The sequence below is a fragment of the Daktulosphaira vitifoliae genome, unplaced genomic scaffold (genome assembly GCF_025091365.1).
Source record: "Daktulosphaira vitifoliae isolate Bord-2020 unplaced genomic scaffold, ASM2509136v1 Scaffold_4, whole genome shotgun sequence".
NCBI classification, from domain to species: Eukaryota; Metazoa; Arthropoda; class Insecta; order Hemiptera; family Phylloxeridae; genus Daktulosphaira; species Daktulosphaira vitifoliae.
The window spans coordinates 33,929,992-33,952,199 of NW_026099575.1; the positions used below are offsets into that span (position 1 = coordinate 33,929,992).

The 22,208-nt window shown below is 39.9% G+C and overlaps 1 protein-coding gene across 1 annotated transcript; it reads left to right on the plus strand.

Moving 5' to 3' along the window:
• The first annotated feature begins 1,102 nt into the window (after positions 1-1,102).
• Positions 1,103-21,062, plus strand: LOC126903491 (B-cell lymphoma/leukemia 11A). The gene is made up of 3 exons (XM_050681665.1): positions 1,103-1,806; positions 10,508-10,987; positions 17,322-21,062. The coding sequence occupies exons 1-3, from the start codon at positions 1,770-1,772 to the stop codon at positions 19,859-19,861; spliced, it is 3,057 nt and encodes a 1,018-aa protein (XP_050537622.1). The 5' UTR covers positions 1,103-1,769; the 3' UTR covers positions 19,862-21,062.
• Positions 21,063-22,208: the final 1,146 nt, after the last annotated feature.

The following is a 22,208-nucleotide window of genomic DNA, read 5'->3' on the forward strand; positions in this document are numbered from 1 at the left end:
TTTCTTACGGCTTAAGTGAAATTTCAATACTTTTTTAAACACTTGATAACGTAAAGTTCATTTTAATAGTAATATCTCTATACTTTTTACAATTAACAAAAAGCCATGTAGAAATATTAAAATATATTTTATAAATGTTTATAATTTTAATAATTGTAAAAAACATTTGATAATATACCAAACTGTTTTCTATAAATATTTTTGCTTTTTTTCTAGTTGAATTTAATGAAATATTTTAATAAAAAAAATTTTTATAGTTTCTAACGAAGGTATACTTCATAAAACTACAAATGACAATTAAATTAAAACAAATGATAGGTGGTAAATATAACTATGCGAAATGATCATTTATAAATGCGTCTGTCTGGACAGTGCGTTCTTTTAATAATTCAGTGTCTAAATTAGATATTATGGTTGTCTGATAATTTTAATTTAAATAAAAAAATTCTTTGGAATTTTATAAAATGTTGGTTCAATTGATAAATACAAAGCAAATAGGAACATCTAATCTTTGCATACCTAAGATAACAAATAAATTTCCCTAGCGTATAGAAATTAGGCAAACATTAATGTAGATTATAATGTTTCTATTATTTTACGTGGTAAAAAAAGAAAAACGCTTGCGGTTATTGGGAGGTGCAACTATCTGTCGATATGTTATAAAATGGCGTCCACGGCGGTTACATAGAGCGAGGGAAAAGGGTTGAAATGGTTTGCGGTTCGGAAAATGCTGTAATACATACAGCTGTGGAGGGGATACAGTGTCCGGTCGACGGCTGACCGTCAGCAGTGGTCCGGAAAGGATTGGTCAGTGGGAGTGGTGACCGGTTAGTGTGACGATTGTTTGGTGCGCGGTGGACATCGTTTTGTGGCGCGCCAAGGCTTTGCGGCGGCCGCGCGGCAAACTACACACGAGTTTAGCTCATATAATGACGACGATAATAACACGGTGTAATATGTGGTGCGCGCACGCACCTCCTCCGCTGCCGCCCGCCGTACACGTACCTACCTACTACGGTTGCCGGCGCACAGGGATGATGCCCAACGGTCTACCTCCACTACCGCCGTCGCTGATGTACTACGGCTAGGCTGCGGTGCTGGGACCAGAGGTCGTGTGTGCGCGGCATCGCCGACCGAAGCCGACCGTTGCCGACAGTGGACTTGGCTATTCGGTCGGCGACTACCTACCGGCGGCTGCGACGACGACGGCGGCGCGCGCTGTCCCCGTAGTTTAGTTTGCATTTATTCGGACGCGGTTACATGCGCTCACAGTCCACTCGACGCTGCTGGTCATTCCGGCACTCGCGGCCATCGTAAACGAACACGCGTCGCTTGCTCGTTGCAGTCTCGTCTTGTGTCTTATGTGTGAATGTGTACAATACGCCTGTGAGACCTATCGAGGCCTTTGCAAAATAATAACCCACATTTTTACTCGAGTACTGTTCTCAATCTGGATCATGTAAAAGAACTGTCCTAGTTTAACGCTAGTTTTTTTTTTTTTTAATTACATTTTTAACCGAATTTAATTTGATCGTTATAAATATTTTTTGTCGTCGGTTTATTCATGTGAAATCATTTTTACTGCCATTGGAAAAAAATATTGTCGCATGTTATAACTGAAAAACTTTTGCGATGATCGTCGAATTTCGGATTCGAGCGAAACTTCCGAAATCCGGACTATGGTAAACCGAAAAAAGTTGAACTTGACATTTTAACTCTGTACTTTTGAATCCAATACACGTGGTGCAATCTCCGACACTACGTCCAACATGAGGATAAAAATGCCCGCAGTTCGGATCGCACAAGGTAGATTTTGAATTTTTTATGATTTAACATTTAAAAAAATATATCATATATATATATATATATTTTTTTTTCTAAAATACTATAATAAATTATGGTTACAATTATTTGAATGTTTAATGTTTGAATGATATTTTATTATCATTATGAACTAAAATATAGCAAACATTATACCAAAAATTAACATAAATTTATTTTAAAAAATTTAACTTAAATTATTTTTTCAACTTTGTTTGTCGTGGAATTTTTAATTCAATTCATAACGATGTGGTCTTGTAGCTAGTTACATGTTTTCTTACAACGCCAATATTCTTTAGAGGATATCGATAGTGATATTATTTAAAATATTTTATCGCTATAATATAAAGACTGCTATTCATAGTACTGTCCAGATAAGGCGAAATTATGCAAAAAAAAATCTGTTTAAATAAATATTTGTGTTAATAATTACGAGAAATACAGTGTTGTTTCAAATAATAATGTATAGGTAATTACTGTTGTGAGAACACAAGTCGAGCCAGTTACCTTTTAACTTTTGTCCAATAAGCGAAATTAATACAGAAAAATTAGTTGTAATTAAAAATTATCCCCTTCAAGCACGATTTTCAATCTGAAATTTTATTTTCATTGCGAACGGGACACAAAATTTAAATTTATTTAAAAGTTTTGTTTTTTATTTAATCAACATAAAATATTTTATTATTCCACACTCTAGTTACAACGTATATGCCCTGAACCAATACAGAAAAAAAGTACAACGGTTCTAAAAATATTGTATTATTGTAGTAACACTATCGCCGGACACCGTTGTAGATGTACACAATACCTTAACGATTGTCTCCGACGTTGGTGATCCCTTGACCCGCGTGTTTTGCAATCTTATTCCCTAAAAGATAATATTACAATAAAATGACATTATTATCGTGTCCATACTGGGCGTTTGTGGTTACACGGCCCAGTGTGATATTGGCTATGCGAAACAATTAACGATTATCTTTTCTATAATGACAAAATGTATTTATTCAAAACGTCGTTTACGCGATCGCGTGTAAAAAATCGTTTTGCCGTTTGGAATTTCTGTCAATAGAACTAAAAACAAAACTTGCTTGGGTCTAAACAAATACGCGTCCCGTGGATTTTAAACAATTAATTTGTCATTGAACAAAGCGCAGTTTAAGTTGTAGATGGATATCTCTGCGCGGCTAAGGTTGTAATTATGTGGAATATAAATTAATAACTGACTAAGCGGATGAAACCGTTGGACGTTTCCTTGCCAAAAGTTTCACAACGTTTTCTAAACGATCTTCACAATCGGTCATTCAGAGTAAACACCGCACTCGAATGTACTAAACATTTTTAATTATTTTCTAGTTCCCACGTTGTCGTTTGTGCAAATTGTCGTTGTGCGATGTCCATTCGCCTCTTGTCGTCTCCCATGTGTGTTTTTCTTTTGTTTCGTGACCGGTGCGCGATAACGTGTATTTAGTATCCGTTTTGTGCACACACACGATTGCCGCGGCCTGCATCTTGATAAAAAATAATATATAATAATAATGTTAATAATAGTAAAAGAGAGGAAAAAAAAATTATTTAACAAGAGCCGTAGTTTTTGTTGTGTGTTTAATGAACACCGCCGCCGTCGTCCGTGGGAAGACGAAACTCTGCTGACCCCGGGAATGTGGTCAATTATTATTTTTAATATTATGTGCACGGGGATACGGTCGGTTTCTCCCACGGGGAGGTGGTTGTCGCCGGCCACCGGACCACCGAGTGTAGAACGCAGGTCGGTCGCCCGCGTTTGAAACTTTAGTCAGATTTAATTACTTGGGCTTTCTCATATTTCGCAAAGCTCCCAGCTCGCTATTAGAACGTCATTAAGCGCCGGACGATTTCAGACCGAAGTCGCCTACTGCGTGTGTATACGCAGCACGCTAACAGTTTACTTACACGTTGAAATTAATAGGACGGACGTGATCGATGCTCGTCAGTCTCCCGAAACTGGTCTGTTGCAAAACGGCCCGTCTCCTTGTACTAGAAAGGTGCGCACAAGAATGAATGAGAGACAAATAACACATATCCACCCACGTTCTTGGCCGTAGGTCTGTCCGCCTGGACTTTGGAGACCCGTCCGTAGGCGATAAATGATGAACACACACACACGTACAATTTAGGCCCAATTGTGTTTTTTACATGTCGCGTTACTGTTGTGGTTGTCATTATTGTTACAAGTACAAACGTTGCTGGTATTGGATACGTGTGACCTCTCCGCCCGTATGATTCCGTTTGATTTATGAACGTGGTGTTCGACGGAACGCGAAAAATAGACTTGTACTACGTGGACGACGTGCTTTCCATTTGTCACGAACGTTTGCCGCGCTTTGGTAAACTTGTTCGATAAACGTTGCCGCACTCCTTTCGGACCATTTTTCATCGGTTTGTCGGCTTAAGCTTCCAGCGGAGACTCACCTATATTTGCACGCTTAACTTGCCGCCGTCCATTGTTAGACGGATAGTTTCCTGATTTTCGATTTTATAACAATAAAATACAATTGAATATCCAAGATCATCGAAGTATCTGACGAGCCTATCCCAATTCCGCCACTGGACGACGCGCCCATCCTGCACGTTATAACTTGAAAAGGGTTAAGACGATGCATCCTATTTTGGTAAATTTAATGATATTTATACTATAAAAAACAATTTGTACACAGCGACCATTCTCTCTCTCTCTCTCTGTTGATTTTATTTTTTACGACCATTTGTTTTTTATTCGGGGTTTAATAGTCAATAGTATTTAATAGGTATTGCTATTTACATACAATAAAGTCCGCGGAACAATCAAAACTACGCTCTTTATTAGAGTTTTATTCGGCGAATAGCGCGAGGGCTTGTCTGAAAAATCATGTATAAGAGAAAAAAATTAAGTGGAGTTTTGAAAATTTGAGCACTTTGCTCTAACGACGTCCATGAAATGCGTATCACACTGTGTTTATCGTAAAGAAGGGGAGGTGACTAAACACCCTTGGTCATTGACGGGCAACACGCTTTGTTCTCCTCCACCGGACTCGCCTCATTGGATTTCTGCACCGGAATTCGTTTCGCAACCGTTTCGCTTCTTCGCGCAATGCCCAGACGGTACGCAGCGACCATTGCTACCGTTTTAATTAGTCACACACATACAGTATAATGAAAAGGAGAAGGAGTTACGTAAAAAATAAGTAAAAAAACGTATGTCTAATTTGTATTTCTTGTGGAAATCCGAGAAACGCAGCAGATGTCCTCGCAGACGCACCACTGCCAGCCGTCGTCATTATTCATTCGGGATCATCGCGGTCTGCCATTCATTTCTCATATAACGTTGTCGAGTCTCAACTTTTCCACCCCCTCGTCCTCCCCGCGACGTATCAACCGGACTGGAAAACGCCGATTGCTTTCTTTTGCCTTCGTCGCCATCACGATGATCGTGTAGTTTATCGTACCGTGATATTATTAGTACACCGGTTATTGAGTTATGAAAAAGACTAGATAAATATACACGCGTATATACGAATAAAAAAAAAACAATAGGACGACTGCCCCGCGCACGTTCCCGACGCCGCTGCTTCCCAGGTGCGCTTCGATATACGGCGGACCTTAACAACATCATAATGTATGCATAATAACGAACGGGTTCGTCTGAGGCACGCGACCATATATTTTACATAGTCTTCCTGCCGGGTGTTGTTTCTTGGCGTCCAAAGGGTTATCTACGTGGATGTGTACCGGATTACAGCGGCGTGTGCCTCCCGACCACAACCGGTTGGAAGTGTGCCGCGCTTCTTCACGTGGCGGTGTGTTACAAAACGAGCGCGTGCACGAGGTGCGCACCGTTCGAGCTTGCCGCGTTTTTCTGAACTTTGTTCCGTTTGAACGCCGGTGAAGCAGCAAACTGTGAATCGGCGACGGTGGCGTGGGAAAAACAAATTATTGCAAAATTCTGCGCGATCCCACGGTTTTTATCAACGCACATTCTTTTCATATTCGCTGACTGCGGCGGTGGTGTCGGATAAGAAAACAAGCCCTTTACTGCCAACGAACAGGTCATTCTGTCCGAAATCCGCGAACGGCATTGGCGGACCTTCCGTGGGAAATCCTCTGCCAATCTTTTGTAGTTGATACGAAACGGGCGACCGTGAATCGCAACGTCGACCAGACAGCGTCAACCCTTTAAATACAATGTGTCTCAAAGAATAAGAACGGCCGCCGGATCGTCGTCCGGTTAACACTTTTGCGGTTCGGTGGCCGTCGTCACCACCCCCGCGGTGACCGCGTGGGAACGACTACCTGGAGAGACCGGGTCGCAAAAAAAAGGACCATAGTGCATATTGTTAAATCATTGCCACCGTCGTCCGGCTACCGTTACACGACACTCGGTCTACAGAGACATGAATAATAATAATAATAATAATGCAGCACCGCACCTGCAGTAGCACACCGGTGGCACTCGACACATGCACTTATCGCGTTCACGCGTATTTTACTGAAAATTGTAATTATTAATTATTTCCTCTCGCATTTATCGCGCACGCAAATCTTATACACATTGCACATAACAGTCGTGATAATAGTACAATCGGTCATAAAAATGCAACGCTTTGATTAAACGTAACGACGGAGTACACGTATGCGTTTATTGCCGATCGATCGATTACGGCGTATAATAACCCTCAATTGTTTCACCTTATCGGTCGGTCATAATGAAATTTCGCATTGGCGCCGATAATTACTGCGAAAACTCGTTTGAAAAATCAATAAAACCAACTCGTAACGTCGGATGTAAAAATGAAAAACTTCTAGGCCGCTTCCAGTTAAAACGTCATGTCCGTTCTGCGGCCGAGTGTCGGCAAAACCAGTTGCGATGAACTCGCGTGTATATATTCCATTATTTCACGTGTTGTCGTGGACTATTTACGTAACTATGACGAGGTCTGCCGCAAAATATCAAAGTCGGACTGTCAGACGTGTGCGCAGTGTAAGTTATGTGTGTTATGCGATGGGCACGCGACAGTCGTGTTGTGTTATCAATGCGGACGCTAATAAATGTATTCGTTGTGCCTACAAGCGCTTGTTTTGCGGAATTATCATTGGGAAATTGCAACGACACGAACAAACGAGATTATCAGCGAGAGACATTCCGGGCAGCGATCGCAATCGCGCGAAAGTCCATTAATTTGCGGGGCACAAATCATAAATAGAAAAAATACAATACGTCTATATATCTAAGACCAATTTGCGAGGGCCGTGACGTTTGCGGTGACTGCAGTGGAGAGGTACGACGAGTGGTGCGGTGGGCCGGGCGAGTCAAATGGAAAAACGCCGCGCTTCTCCTTTCAATACATATATTATTGTGTATACGCCGTACGGGTGAGCGCAGTGCCCTCCGCGAAATTATTAATCTCGTCCCGGCATAGTGCCAACCGGCGGAGTGTCAGGACTGGAATTGGGGACGCGGTCGTGTCGTAAAAACCCGGCAATTACATTGGTTTCCATCTACAGACCGATATTGTCTTTAAAAGCAATCGTTTATTGTCACGCGAAATATTTCGTCCGTCGCCAATTGCTCGTACTGCTCCGTGCGGCCATCTCGAACGCACCACGCCAACGGACGGTTTCAATTAAGTCCTGAGGGAAAAAGAAATAGACAAAAAAATAAAACACGAAAAGACCAAAAGTTTCCCGAGGCTAAAAGTTTGACGAAGTGTTGTTTTTTTGTTATTTCTGAAGGTTTCGCGAAGGTCCCGCGGGGTCATCCACACTGTCGAGCGGCGTCAATTGAATTAACCAATAAAAACCGACCCTTTGGCTGTGTGCGGTTCGTTTTTGTGGTACGGGTCACTGTGTGTGCGGCGTATTTGGTAATCGCGTTTACGGCACGCAGCAGAGGATCACGGCCGCGCTGAGCTGTGTGTGTGTGTGCGCGCGTGTAGAAAGGACACGTTCGCAGGGCGGGCGGGTGCCGGGCCGGTGGTGTTGAGGGCGGCAAGAGAAGGTGCGACACGAACAGGACAAATAAAGCGTTTGCGATAATTTTACCTGACGTCGCCCGAGGCCCGCTCCACTCGGGTTTGCACAGTTTAGCCGGCCGATCAGAACGCCAAAGGGGGGGGGCACCTCCGCCTTCGTCGGCCGGAGCATATCGGGGCGACACAACTGCTGCTGCTGCCACCACTGGCCCGCCGCCGGTCGAACAGCTGCTGTGGAAACCACCGACGGGAATTATTGCCGTACATCGTTTTTGGCGTGTATTCTCCGTTAATTCTCTAGCGCCGACCAAAGCTGGTCCTCGATAAATCACAGTTCGTTACCCTCCCACCGTATTATATGTGTGTGGCTAAAACTATTAGACCCACGAGGAGAAGGACCTTAATCGCGTACTTTATATTATAAATACACCAACGCCGCCGACGCCATCGAATTATCCTTTTCGCAATTTCCCCTCGACTGTTCGAGTTATAGAGTTCCCCGAGCCATTATCACTTGTACTAATATATACACACTTCCATTTTTACTGTAAAATTCCTGATGATGTTTTGTGTAACATAATATAAAACTGACCTACATTACTTTACTGGATTATTGCATTTTGCTGATTCGCCTTAAAAACAAATGCATATAGCGGTCGCGGTTATCACCACTGTAATAAATTATCATGTGATTACAGGGTTTACGCTGGACTCGTGATTAATTGATTAAAAAATGACTAACATAATTTTTTGATATACTTTATCATACAATTATAAAACACAATTGGATGTATTACAGTAATTCGATTGTGGAAGGAAAAATATCTATTTAAAAATTTGCGACACAGTTTGTTATGATACGAATAAGTTCTCGCGGAGAGAAAGTGTACCTACACGTACGTGTACGGTATATTTTTTTACGATTGTGTCACGGTGGCTGCCGTTAGGTTTTTAGATATACGATCCCACAAATGATTGATCGATTGATTGACCGGCGCTGGATCTACCCATCAATCACATGATATATAGACCGCTTATAGAATAATATATGTACTCCTATAATTATTGTTATTGCAATTGGTCCAATCAAATAAATCTATTCAACTATTAGCAACTATTTTTTCTTCTTTGAACGAGAAAAAAATAAACAACTATGACCGTTTGGACATTTAATTGAGATTTATTATTTCAATATAAAATTGCAACAATCAGTTGCTATTTATTGTAGACTTTTTGCAATTAAAAAAAAAACTTCATAATAAAATCGATTTAATACTTATTTATTTTTAGTACACGTCGCATTTATACTTGTAACGTTGTAATTTCCTAACCCCAGGGAATCTCTTATGTCGTATAGGGTGTGAGTAATGTGCTCTGATAAAACACCGAATAAAAAAAGAAAAGTGTACTTTTCCCTATTGTCAACAGGTTCCGGTCTAGCCGTCTACACGAATATCGTTTGGGGGTACGGACAGGGTGTAATCGGGTCCGGGGCGTTGACCAATACTGACCGGATGACCAATCGATCGGACCAATGAATGACCAACGAGCCGGGTTTGCGCTAGACACGCAGATGTTTCCTACCCCGCACACACCCCACGGACCGATACGCCGCACCCCACGCGACCGGCAAACAATAATAGCCGGGGCACTTTTGTACGTGGAGTACCCCGCAGAATTTTCACCGCATTATGCGTATAGTGTCCATTAGACCCATTTAAACCGCTTGTCTGTTTGTTCGTATGTGTGTGCGTGTGTGTGTGTGTGCGCAGTGTACTAGAGATACTGGTCCGAGGTTTTCATGTCAAACGCACACGCCGAACGAGCCACTTTTGCCCGCTGATATTTACTATCGCCATTATATACATACGTAGAACGAAAGAAAGAACACACACACTCATAATAAAAATAACTATATTTTACACACTGTCCATTACGGCGGTGCTTAAATTCGCTTGTGATTATCTGTAATAACGTCCGCCACGGCCTGGTAAACAATGTCAAACTGCAGTCTCTGTACTGTACAAACGATTAAAAATATTAGGGTAAAGCCCTGTCAACTACGTTTCAGAGAACTGTTGGTTTACGCTAAATTAAAATCATGAAATATAAACGCGTTGCTCAATGCGAAATACAAATGAAATTTTATATTATTTTTAAAATTGTAAATTACAATCCAAATTTTTTTTATTGCCTAATGCGTTGATCATTGTATCGCTTTATATTAATTACGGTTTTTTTTTGTACAACAATAGCTTTTTGAGTCACGGTACATTGATAAAATTCACTATCCATCCCCTGCCGACATATAAATAACCCTCGCCTAAACTAATTTGCAACCGCACACACATTCGGCCGACCGGTTATTACTTAGTTGTTTGGCCGATGGACATTTTCACATTGTGTTTTTCGTGGGGGGTTCAAAAAAATAAAGAGAATTCGGGGGCACAATCGACGGTTTTATCGATTTTCATCATTAATACCGCGGTGGGTGAGTAAAGCAGGATGTACAACTGTTTTTGTCCCGCAAAATGGAAAGTAACCCCTATATGTACACACGTTCGATAGATGACATGTAACTAGACAGGCAACGCACTTAGTTTTTGTATCATATACAGCCATTATTATTGTTACACTATTGTATGGTGGTATCGTCCCTTTGATTGTTGTACTAAATCGATTGCGTTGGTTTTTGTTCGCAGCGGATACGGACATGGCACAAACGGTCGGCGGAACCGAACAAGACCTGCTGACCTGCGGTCAATGTCAGAAAACGTTTCTGTTGTCCGACATATGCCGATTCGTTCAGCACAAAGTTGCTGGGTGCGGTAACAAGGAAGCTCTGCTAGCTGCTGTAGACCGCAGTAGCAGCGGCGAAGACAACAACGGTCTGGTCGACAACGGAGTTCAGTCCAAACGGCCGTCTGTCAACAGCAACAAGAAAATACAACCACAATCGCCTCCTCTTCCCGGCGACGATCATCACCCACAAGATCGTTCGACTCCCAAGCGGACGTCCACGCCGTCCAATGGTGACTGTGGATCCAATAACGAGCACGACGATGAGAAGACTTCGAGGAGATCCAAACAAGAGTCCGAATGTTCCGACGACATGGCGTTTAAGAAGTCTAATCGGTCGGGCTCATCGTGTGCCGACGCCGAATCCAATACGACTAATTCCGGTAAGTGTGTTTTTTTTATGGACGCGTTAAAGATTTTTCATTGGTGGTTGTGTTATTTAGAACGTGTACAGACATATCCATGCGTGTCAGTCTTATGCTGCCGTTTCTAACGCGTTGCACAGTTCGAAATGAATTGATTTTATCTGTAAATATCTAAAATAAGTGTGCTTTTTATAATTTATTCTTTGGAAATATAAGTCTACGAGCCAGCGTAGCTTCCGGGCTAAACATTTTTAGCGCGTGCAACGGTTTCGTATTACAAGAAGTAGTATCGAAAAAGTTACGCAATAGGTTTCGGTTGCAAATTCAAATTGAAAATTCACACAATCTTTAAGTTTCGTATCGAGTTTTTGGCCCCGAGCCACTACCGTCGGCCGAAAACCACCGTACAAGTATAACAACAATCTGTAATGCTCGTCCCCTTTGATCGTCAGTTTTTCTCATCCCTCGTCAATTTTGTAGAGGGTGTCCGCGAGACGTACAACAGAAAAATATGGTCTTTCAATATCCGCAATAGATTGGCAACTATGAGATAATATTAATCACATTAACTCGCGGCAGTTGATTCGAACGTGATGGCCTTCGCATACAATGTAAAACAATCGTAGTTTTTACCTCGGGCGACTTTCATTCGACCGGCTGGTCGGTCGCGGCACTCGACCGATATAATATTATTCTAATTCTAATATTAACACTTTCTACGTACCGTTACCGCAGCTATGTACACAATGTACGATCGGGTATTGCCGTTTTCAGATTTTAATTTTGACCGTAGGACGTTACTTGAGGTAGATATTTGCAAAATTAAATTATAAAGTATAATTAACAGCGCATAACGTTTGTGCTGACCAAACGACAACGTATTGTTGAAAACGATTATGCAAAATTTCGTTCACGAGTTTTGATATGTTTTTTTTTTTTTGTTAAGAATTTCTTTAAAAGAGCCACTGGGCGCGACCGACCGCAAAAACGATTTGTTTAAAAAGCCAAGAGAGAGCAGAGACAATGAGAGAGAAAAATGTGGCGAATCATTAGTCAGGCCGACCACGACCCGTTGGTTGTTGACTCTTCGGTTCATCGGGTTCACGACAGAGATTTCTTTCGGTCAATTACAACAACAAGCGGCAGACCTATCTGTGTACATACTTAACGCGCGTTGTCTTCGCGGCAAGATCTCGACCCGTTCTGGTTGGCCGATGGATTTTAATTGCGCCGGTCGGTCGGGCGTCAAGTCCTGCTGTGGCAAACGTCCTCGGATTCTTCGTACGCATAACGTAATAATAGTTGCCGTTCATGGGAACTTTGGTGTGTTTTCGGGGCGAATGTTTAACGGCCGAGTAATCGTCAATAGCCGCCGGACACGAACGACATTTGGCCGACACGCGCGGCGGGGAGTGTAAATCCTTTCGAATTGGACGGGCGAAAAATAAAAACAAAATGTAAAAAGAGCGAACAAAAAAAAAACGAGTCAATGAAAATAGGGTCGCTACGTAAATCGCCTCTCACTCTCAGTTTTCGACATATGTCTACTGCCAATATAAGTACAAACATCAGAGCACAGTGTACCAGCACGTTGACGGCGAAAAATAACGAGTAATTATCAAGTGTTTATAAATACTTTTCTAGAAATCACAGTCTAGAATTGGAGCTCGTATAACGAAAAGACGAAACGCTTAGGTCACGACTGCACGCGGATCTTCAACCGGAGTATCAATGAAACCGGTCGTCGCACCCTTTCATCGAGTCCGGCCGACGTATGCCCATTGTCCAGCGCTGGACTCCCACAACTCGGTACGTTTCACCCTTTTACACGGTTGCATCACATGGACAATGCGACGGTGGTCGACAACGATATACGCCGATGTACGTGCACCGGACCGTGAACGATCAAGGGGATTAGAATAAATAATAATAAGCGACAAGAATTAGGACTGCGCGGAAACCCTTTGAAATTGCCAATCTGATTATTAGTTGCAGTGTTGTGTAGTTGTTTCAAGACCAGCGGTCGGTGATGTGTTCGCAGCAGTACTGTGGTGCACGAACAGCAAATGTATTACTATAGATATCATATTAACTAAAAAACGTTACGGCCCGAGGGCTTCCCACGACACGGCGACGGGTCACGACGATTGAAGGACGAAGGAGTTGTGAGCATAATATGCACCGAAAACGGCGGCGGTGGAAGTGGTTGCGCATCGTTTCGTCACTCTCGCTCTCGACACTGGCGGTAGCCGTGCAGTGTACACTTCATATTATTATTCTTACACTTATTACTATTATTATTGTGATTTTTTTAAACGCGTTCGGATATAAATGGCAGGATAACACTGCAACACGAAAAAAACCATGTCAGGGACGCGTGTGCGGTGACAATTTTTCCGCACTCCGATCTACAGTTTTTAATAACTGCAAAAACCATAATAATTAATTAATATTTGTACTTGTTGTATCTTTCGACCGTCATCCCGTGGCTGGTACCCACGACCTGGTCATACATTTAATGTACGGGTCACGAACGTATAAGAATAGTTCTATACATTTTTTTCTGTGCGGCCTATGAATACACAAATTTAAATATCAAAGTAATTAAATGCGACAATTATGAACGGACGGCGAAATCGTTATAACCGTGTCGTGTAATCGGTGGGCGGACTGCATCGGCGAGTGCAAGCAGTCACGGTCAGTCTAAACCGTCCGGCCAACATTTTCTCAACAACAATGATGATGACGGTGATGATAATAATAATATCATTATTACCATACACTCACACGCATAAGTCGCATAATAATAAGAATAACAACGAAAACACCCACGCCGCCCGGCGTCGGGTTGTCCGGACGTGATCTTTGTGGTCGAAGAACTTAGCGCAGGCGCGTGCCAAACGACCGTGTCCACTTTTAATCGTTTTAAATGTTTTTTTTTCTTGAATCTTCTTCGTAGATAATTATTATAATAATAATAATTCGTCCCACGTAAACAATCGTTTGAATTAACGTGAAATGTTGAGAGGCAACATGTTGAAATAATATAAAATATTCATATACTTTTTTAAGCGCTATATAAGATTTTGAAATACTGCGAAAATCGTGTTAGCCGCAATACCTCATGAAGAAGAGTCGTGAGTCGGTCGTTCTAACACTTTGTATCTTTTTCAAACGGGTTTTCTATTTAAATTGTCCGTGTCAGTACCGTGAAAATGCCGCTAATCACAATAAGAATTGAATACATTAGTTTTAAAGAAGTCTCAACTTACCGTTTAAAAGAGATTTAAAAAAATAATAATTAGGCTTTACTTATATGTTACACCTTTTTTTTTTGTAGTTTTACCTAAAATAACTCTCCAGCACACCATATNCTCATGTTTTTTTGTAGTTTTACCTAAAATAACTCTCCAGCACACCATATACCTTTACTCTAATCAAACTGCACGATTACGTTTGTAANCACCTTTTTTTTTTGTAGTTTTACCTAAAATAACTCTCCAGCACACCATATACCTTTACTCTAATCAAACTGCACGATTACGTTTGTAAGTTTTTTAAGTTAACGTAGCAGTTTTTAGGCTGGAAATACATTCTACTCGTTTTAATGTATTCGTATACTAATGTACCATAGGCTAAAATCACTCGCGTATTTACCGACAACCCATCAAATTTATAATATACTTAGTTTGACTTTTACACTATTGCAATAGCTTGTAGGATAAGGACGAAAGGGTATGTAATTTTTTGAGGGCCGAAATTCCAAATTAGACAGATCAAAACTGTCGCGACAGATGTAACGGATCTAGACAGTGAACATTATAACGCGTATCGACGAAAGCGATTGTATTTATTTTATTATTATGTATGTATAAATAGGGAAAAATATGAATATTGTCGAGGCCTGGTGTCCGTCACAGCTGTGTGACGGTCGCGATGCCGTTTACCCCCCCGATATTAGGAAAAAGGGTTGCGCATATGCCATCTACATATTAGTATTATTCGGTCAACGTTGCTGGCGACGGGGTGCAGGTAATAATGTTTTTTTCGATGAAGGGCGCGTGCCTTTGAGCCAGTTTTTGAAAATCGATTTGTTTGAAAACTTCTTAAATAGAACACTTATTAAGAGTTCATCACGAAAATGAGTCGTGTGTGTATGCGTCATTAACAAATTCTTGGCCAACTGTTAATTACTACTTGCTGTCTTACCCTAATACCGTGTCAGATAAAAAGAAAATTAATATTGATAAATAAATAATTTTAATAACAAAATATCATTGTTTGAAAACACAATGAGTACAAGTTGAAAATGTACTTAACGTTTTTTCTTTAGTTAAAGAGAAGTCGTAGTAAACTTTTTACCGGGTTTTCTATTCGTTTCGCATCTATATTAAGCAAAAGATTGCAAAGAGGACAGGCCCGCATATGCAAAACAGGTCCTCGCGATAAAAACCTGCAAATTTACGACCCGGATGACAGCTTACACAGATTGTCCATAAAGCTCTTTCGGAACGGAGTAGCAGAGTGGCGGTGGTGTTTTTTTTTCATATTTTTAAAACCTTAAAAAGCTTAAGAGGGTTCCGGCCTCGATGAGATAACCCACGTATTCATTGTTCCTCTCGGGTCCTTTACTTCTTTGTACCCGTCCGCACTGTTATCTTGCCGCTCTCTGTAGAAGTCCACTTGTGGCCGGCGATGATGAATGCTCGTGTACACAACATCGTCCATGTAAAACNCTCGGGTCCTTTACTTCTTTGTACCCGTCCGCACGGTTATCTTGCCGCTCTCTGTAGAAGTCCACTTGTGGCCGGCGATGATGAATGCTCGTGTACACAACATCGTCCATGTAAAACAGTGTATTATATAAAAATAGCTCTTGCCGCAAGGAAGACGTTTCCCGTGTCACCCTTCCGCACTTAATGCCGACTCGAATAGACGGCGAGGTACGGGAGACACATGCATTACAAACGCGATCGTAGCGAAAATTTGCATTTGAAAAAATAATAACCCCGTAGCCCCTTAGCTCTCTCGATGTAGCTTATCATGTATCACGGAGAAACGTGCTACGGCCAACTTTTCATGTTATTTAGAAGAGCCGAGTTCTAGCGCCCTTTAACAATGAACCGACAAAGAAACATCGTGTCTTTTATAACAAGTTACATCAAAAACAAAAATAATAATAATTAAATATAAAAATGTACGGTTTTTTTTTTTTGTGAGAATTTATTAATTCTGAAGTATAATTTTAATGAAAACTCCTCCGACCTATTGAATGTATCTGGTAAAATAAACAAAAGCTGGTACGTAACATTTTGTAAAGTTTGATTCGTCGGAACAATTTTGTCTTTTGTTTAACATTCAAGTCACGCGCGGTCCAGCAGCCGCTGTGAAAACATTACCACATTTCCATAGTCACTTTTACGTTTTTTTCAATAATATCGTCTATTTCTCGGGTCCGGTCATAACCGAACACACCATCCGGCGCTATCTCAGCTCATTTACACCATTTGCAGCCGCCGCAGCCGTCAAATATTATTACATTATGTGGTTATTTTTACGCATACCATCTTGTCAAAAAAAAAACTACAATTTTACTGTACTGCTCAGACTTATCATAGGATTAAAGTTGGGGGAATCGGGTTATTGTGGTCGCATTACTATTATCCCCTCGGGTCATTTTAAAAAATGTAAACTTATATTATATGTTATTAAGGGGTGTAAAGTTTTCTGTCCCTATTTTTATTTTATGTTTCAATGAAATTTTCAACACTGTTTCTATCGGTGGTAGAGCAATATAGATTTTAAATGAAAATTCGCATGTTGTGTAATAACTTGCAGTTGTCACTGCTCTCTACGAATATTCGATCAGCTGCGTACCATGACCCTTATTGACAAATGTTTAGCCGTCGTGCTGTTTGCCGGAAAACGGCCGTTACCCCACTGCCTCGGCAAGAGCTCTTTAGTTACTGATCGTCCACCTAACAATCTATTCTCAAGTCAATCATTTTTGTTTTATTATTATTATCTTTTGTTTTTTTGCGACCACAGCAAAGTTTTAGAAATAATAATATAATTATTATTGAATGGACTCGACTAAGAGAAACGTCCGTCCTGGACGTCGGTTTATTACGAAAACACAAATAAAAAGAAAACAACCTCTCTTTTGTTCTATTATTTAAATCAATTGAAATATTATGTTCAACGGGCGCGCGCGGTATGGGTTTCTTTTAATTTTATTTTAAATCAACGTGTACATGCTGGACCCGAGAGCAGACGGCATTGTTTATGTTAAAAGATTGACCAATAAAAAACACTACGGTGGTTCTAATCGAATTTTATTGTTTGTTCACAGAACCCAGCAGTTTTGTATGTTGCACGTGCAAGGCGAGGTACAACTCAGCGTGGAAATTATTACAGCACGCCCAGACTTCACATTCTTTCAAGATCTACACTGATGGAACGCCATCACCTGTATCGCAATCGAAAAACAATTCCTCTTGCTCATCTCTAGGCACATCCGGTAGTTCGAGCAATGCATCGCTACCAGGTATGTCTGCTCTACCGATGGCTTTGAGCATGCCATCAAGGCTTAATTTGCAACCACCACCAGTACCTACCAGTAGTTCTGGAGCTCCACCGTTAATTGACCCCATGCCCATGCCACTGCACAACCCTTTTGGTGTTGGAGGCTTGCTTAGGATGCCGATGGGCGAGCCTCCTCAGCGTCCGTCCCCGTTTCCTGGGACTTCATCCATCGGCAATCCACCATTGTTCGGTCGGACATCTAGTCACCAAGATCATCAGTTTCGCATGGAACAGCTCATGTCCGAGCAGTTTCGTTTAAATCAACAGCAGCATGGGTTGGGGTTTGCCGTGGCAGTGGCTGCGGCTAACGCCATGCCTACGTCGCCATTTCCAGGACTCGGCAATGACCGAAATAATCCTCGTTTACCGGCACCAACGTTACCGGCCTTAAGTCTCGATCCCCAGATGGATTTTTACTCGCAGCGATTGCGGCAACTCGCAGGTACCACTAGTCCGGGAGCTGCTACTGCACACAGTTCGTCTCCTTCGCCGCGAAAAATGACACCACCTTTTAGCAGCCCCAACTCATCAACTACCGCATTGGCACAACCAAATGTCACAGCTGGTTTGAATAACAATAATAACAACAACAGTAATGTTAGTAACAACAACTCGATTGAATCAACGGCAGAAAATGATCGGTCCGGAGATGCATCTAGAAACACACTGGATTTGTCTAATACCAATAAAGAAAAACCAGCTGAGATCAGTCAACAGCAAATCGTATCTGAAGAAAAAACTAGAGAATGCGAATATTGCGGTAAAAAGTTCCGTTTTCAAAGTAATTTGATTGTACATAGACGTACACATACTGGTGAAAAGCCGTATAAATGTTCAGTGTGTGATCACGCATGTACACAAAGTTCTAAAATGAAGCGACACATGAAAACTCACCGCCGGTCGAACCGGGGAAACGGGCTGGCCGGTGGCGAGCGTGGGACTGCCAATGGGGTGGATACGAGCTCGACACCGGACCAAACATCCAACGATGATGATGAGGAAGAGGAAGATGATTCTGAACTGGATGATGACGAAGTCGAAGAGGAGGAGGAGGAGGAAGATGAAGATGAGGAGGAGGATGACGAAGAAGGTGACGATGACGATGAACATATGGAACTCGAAGATGAAGATAATGATGAAAACGAAGGTGGTGATGTTCCCGAAGACTTGACCACCAAGTCAACTTCGTCAGCTGAACACGAAAAGAAGCCCAATCAATCTAACAATAATTCGCCCGAAAATCATCCTGGTGACAAAGGAATACCACCCAACTCACTTGTTGGAGAACTTATGAGCAAGTTTGGCTTGAGTAACATTCAACAATATAGCGAAGCTTACAAACAAGCACTTAAGGAATCTGTCATTCCCCCTCAATTTCGTATACGCCGAAAAGATAATTTCCGTTTATCACCTATTATAACTGACAATAACAATGGCTCTGTTAAATCAGCCAATCCGTTGAGAAATCTAGAAAATGGCTTAAGTGATAAAACAGTAGCAGACCTCAGGTTCCGTGAAGAGTTCACAAAGAACTTGATCGCAGCCGGTCAAAATCCTCTTGATCTGCTTGGAGCTCACCCAAACATTTTTGGTCCAGGATCAGCTTTTGAGAACCCATTTGATCCTGTGGCGAAACGTATGAAACTAGATCCAGAAAACCCACATCATCCACTTTTAAATAGAGACCGTTTGTTTACGGCTGGCATGTCTTGGTTACCAGCTTTAGCAGCACACCATCGTGGTGACTCTTTCTTAGGCGTTCCCGGTGTTGGTGATCGAAACAAATCATCATCAGAACCTGGTAGTGGAGGTGGAAGTGGACGGATTAAACCAGGACCTAGTTCATTAACGGCAGCTCTGAATATGGGTTTGCAGTCGCATATGAAGAAAGAATCACGACGAAACGACACTTGTGAGTATTGTGGCAAAGTATTTAAAAACTGCAGCAACTTAACTGTTCACAGACGGTCACACACTGGTGAAAAACCTTATAAATGTGAGCTTTGCTCCTACGCGTGTGCCCAGAGTTCTAAGCTAACAAGACATATGAAAACACACGGTCGGCTAGGTAAAGACGTGTACCGATGCAGATTTTGTGAAATGCCTTTCTCTGTGCCGTCCACTCTAGAAAAACACATGAGAAAGTGCGTGGTTAACCAAAACATTAAACTTGAAGGTGGCCAATACATGAAAATGGACGACGGTTCCAAACTAGACCCAGGAATGAAGTTAGACAGTAGTTACATGATACAGTCAATGATGGACGACGAATCATATAGCAGTTCCGTATCCAAAGATAATACATGACTTTTTCCATGGAGGGGATTCAATCCCCTCCCTGTTCAGAGTACATATTAAGTGTGTATTTAACATAGAAAATATGCATGTGTGTGTGTGTATTATCAATTATATACATTACAACACCTAGATCTCGAAATTACATATTTAATACTTTAATACTATTTTTAATCAAGCAGTTTTATGTTTAGTTACCGTACTTCTTTTCTACTACCCAGATACTTTTCTATAGTCTTATTAAAAATTATCGTTGTCACTCCCCGTTAAGCTCTGGTGTAAATACAGTTTTTTCGTCTTCTTTTATCTGTTTATAAGATGTAATGTTCTATATTTTTTTGATGCTCAATTCTCTCTATTCAATGATAATAACAGTACCATTCCATAAGTAAATTTTACGAGTGATCTCTATTGAGCATTCGATACACTATTTATATGTTTTTGATTCTTAGAAATCTTTTATACTAATTTTATTTTTAAAAGTAAAACAAATGTCATTCCCGAGTGAACGACTCAACCGAATTCCATATCCTTAAGTATTTTCGTGTTAAAATATTCTGATTCCTCCCAACTAAAATATGTAATACTATCAATTGAGTAATTAGTATAAGCGCAAAGAAAAAATAAAGACATTCCCTAAGCCACTGTAAATACTATCATCATTTGTGTTGTAAATAATCAACTGAAATATATATTTAAATGATGGTAAAGTAAATAAGTACAAAACAATTATTAAATTTAAACACTTATTTAGCAACATAAATGAATATTAATTTCAATATGTTTTGGTTTTTTCCCAAATGATTATTTCTATTTTTTTAATTGTTATCATTTTTGTTTTTTGTTCTGTTGAAAATGTTTTTCGAACTAAAAAGCGGTGTTGTAAATTCGGTTTACGTTTGACTAGTCTGTTATTTATTATTTTATATAATTACTATTATTATTATTTCATTAGATTTAGAAAAATTGACCCAAATCAATTATAAAGACCCACATGCCCAAACGAAATGAAATATGTACTTTTAATTTTTGAAAATAAATGCGGTTTACGCTCACTATATGTTCCTCATTATACTATTATTATTATTGTAGAATTATTCTTATGTACGGATTAGATTGTAAAATGGTGTATTATATTAAGTAAGACCTATGTAATTTATAGGAAATACCTAAGAAAATATTGTAAGTTTTAATATATTTATTACTGACTGTGCGTTTGTTTAACTAACTTATTATTTTTAACATCATTCCCGTTCTTGTTATTTTGAATTTTTAGTAAATTTTTTTTTTATTGTAACAACATATGTCTTTTTTGGGTTCGAGGTTTAACGTTGCCAAAAATTGAAAACGCTATGTTCCTCCAAATTTTCATGGATAATTGTCATAATAATTTATAGCTCAGTAATTAACAGAATTAATAAATTTAATTGAGTTATTTTAACATTATCCCTTGAAAAATTAGGTCAACGTTGAAAATCGTAACTCGACAATGACTGATCACCCGTTACATCACACTGATTGTAATTGTTCACAAAGAAATTAGGCATTTTTATTAGTTCTATACTATATTTATTACTAATTGTTCTTTTTTAATTTATCTCATAAAACTGTGGAGCATATTTTATTAGCGATTTTTATTTGTTTACATTATTATTATGGTGTACGCATATTGTAACGATGATGTACATATTAGAGCATATTATTTATTATTATTTAAAAACAAGAAACCAAAAATATATTAATTGTATATTATTTTATGTTTAAACGAAAATTAAATTGATTTGTTTAGAAATATTATTGTCATTGGTTTTATTATAAATAAAAAAAGAAGTGTATTAATACATAATAAATGCGTACACTACATGTATATGATATATACATAATAATAAAATGCGTTTTGTTTATCATAGAGTCGTATTCTGCAGTGAATTTCTTTGTCAACTTAGTAATTGACCGGAAAAGAGTTCGGGACATCTAATTACGATGAGCTTTAAAAATATTCTAAGTGTTGGTCAGGTAGGCTCCTATTGCGGAAACAAGTGTGTTTACTATTGAGTGGTAGTGTTCTATTTATAAAAGTATTATTATAACATATTATTATGAACATATGAAAGAAGGTAACAATATTTTTACTAGGATTAAAGCTATTAAATCATTATGGTACTTAATGTAATTTTATATTTAATAATTAACTCTAGTCTTTATCGTTAATATATATCAATTAAGTTTTTACGATATGCTTAAATAACAGGACAAATCACATAGTATATATTAATAATTCATCAAAATATTTCTTCAATAAAAGAAAAAAAATATAAAATACAAAAAGAACACTTGATCTGATTTACACTAAATTATA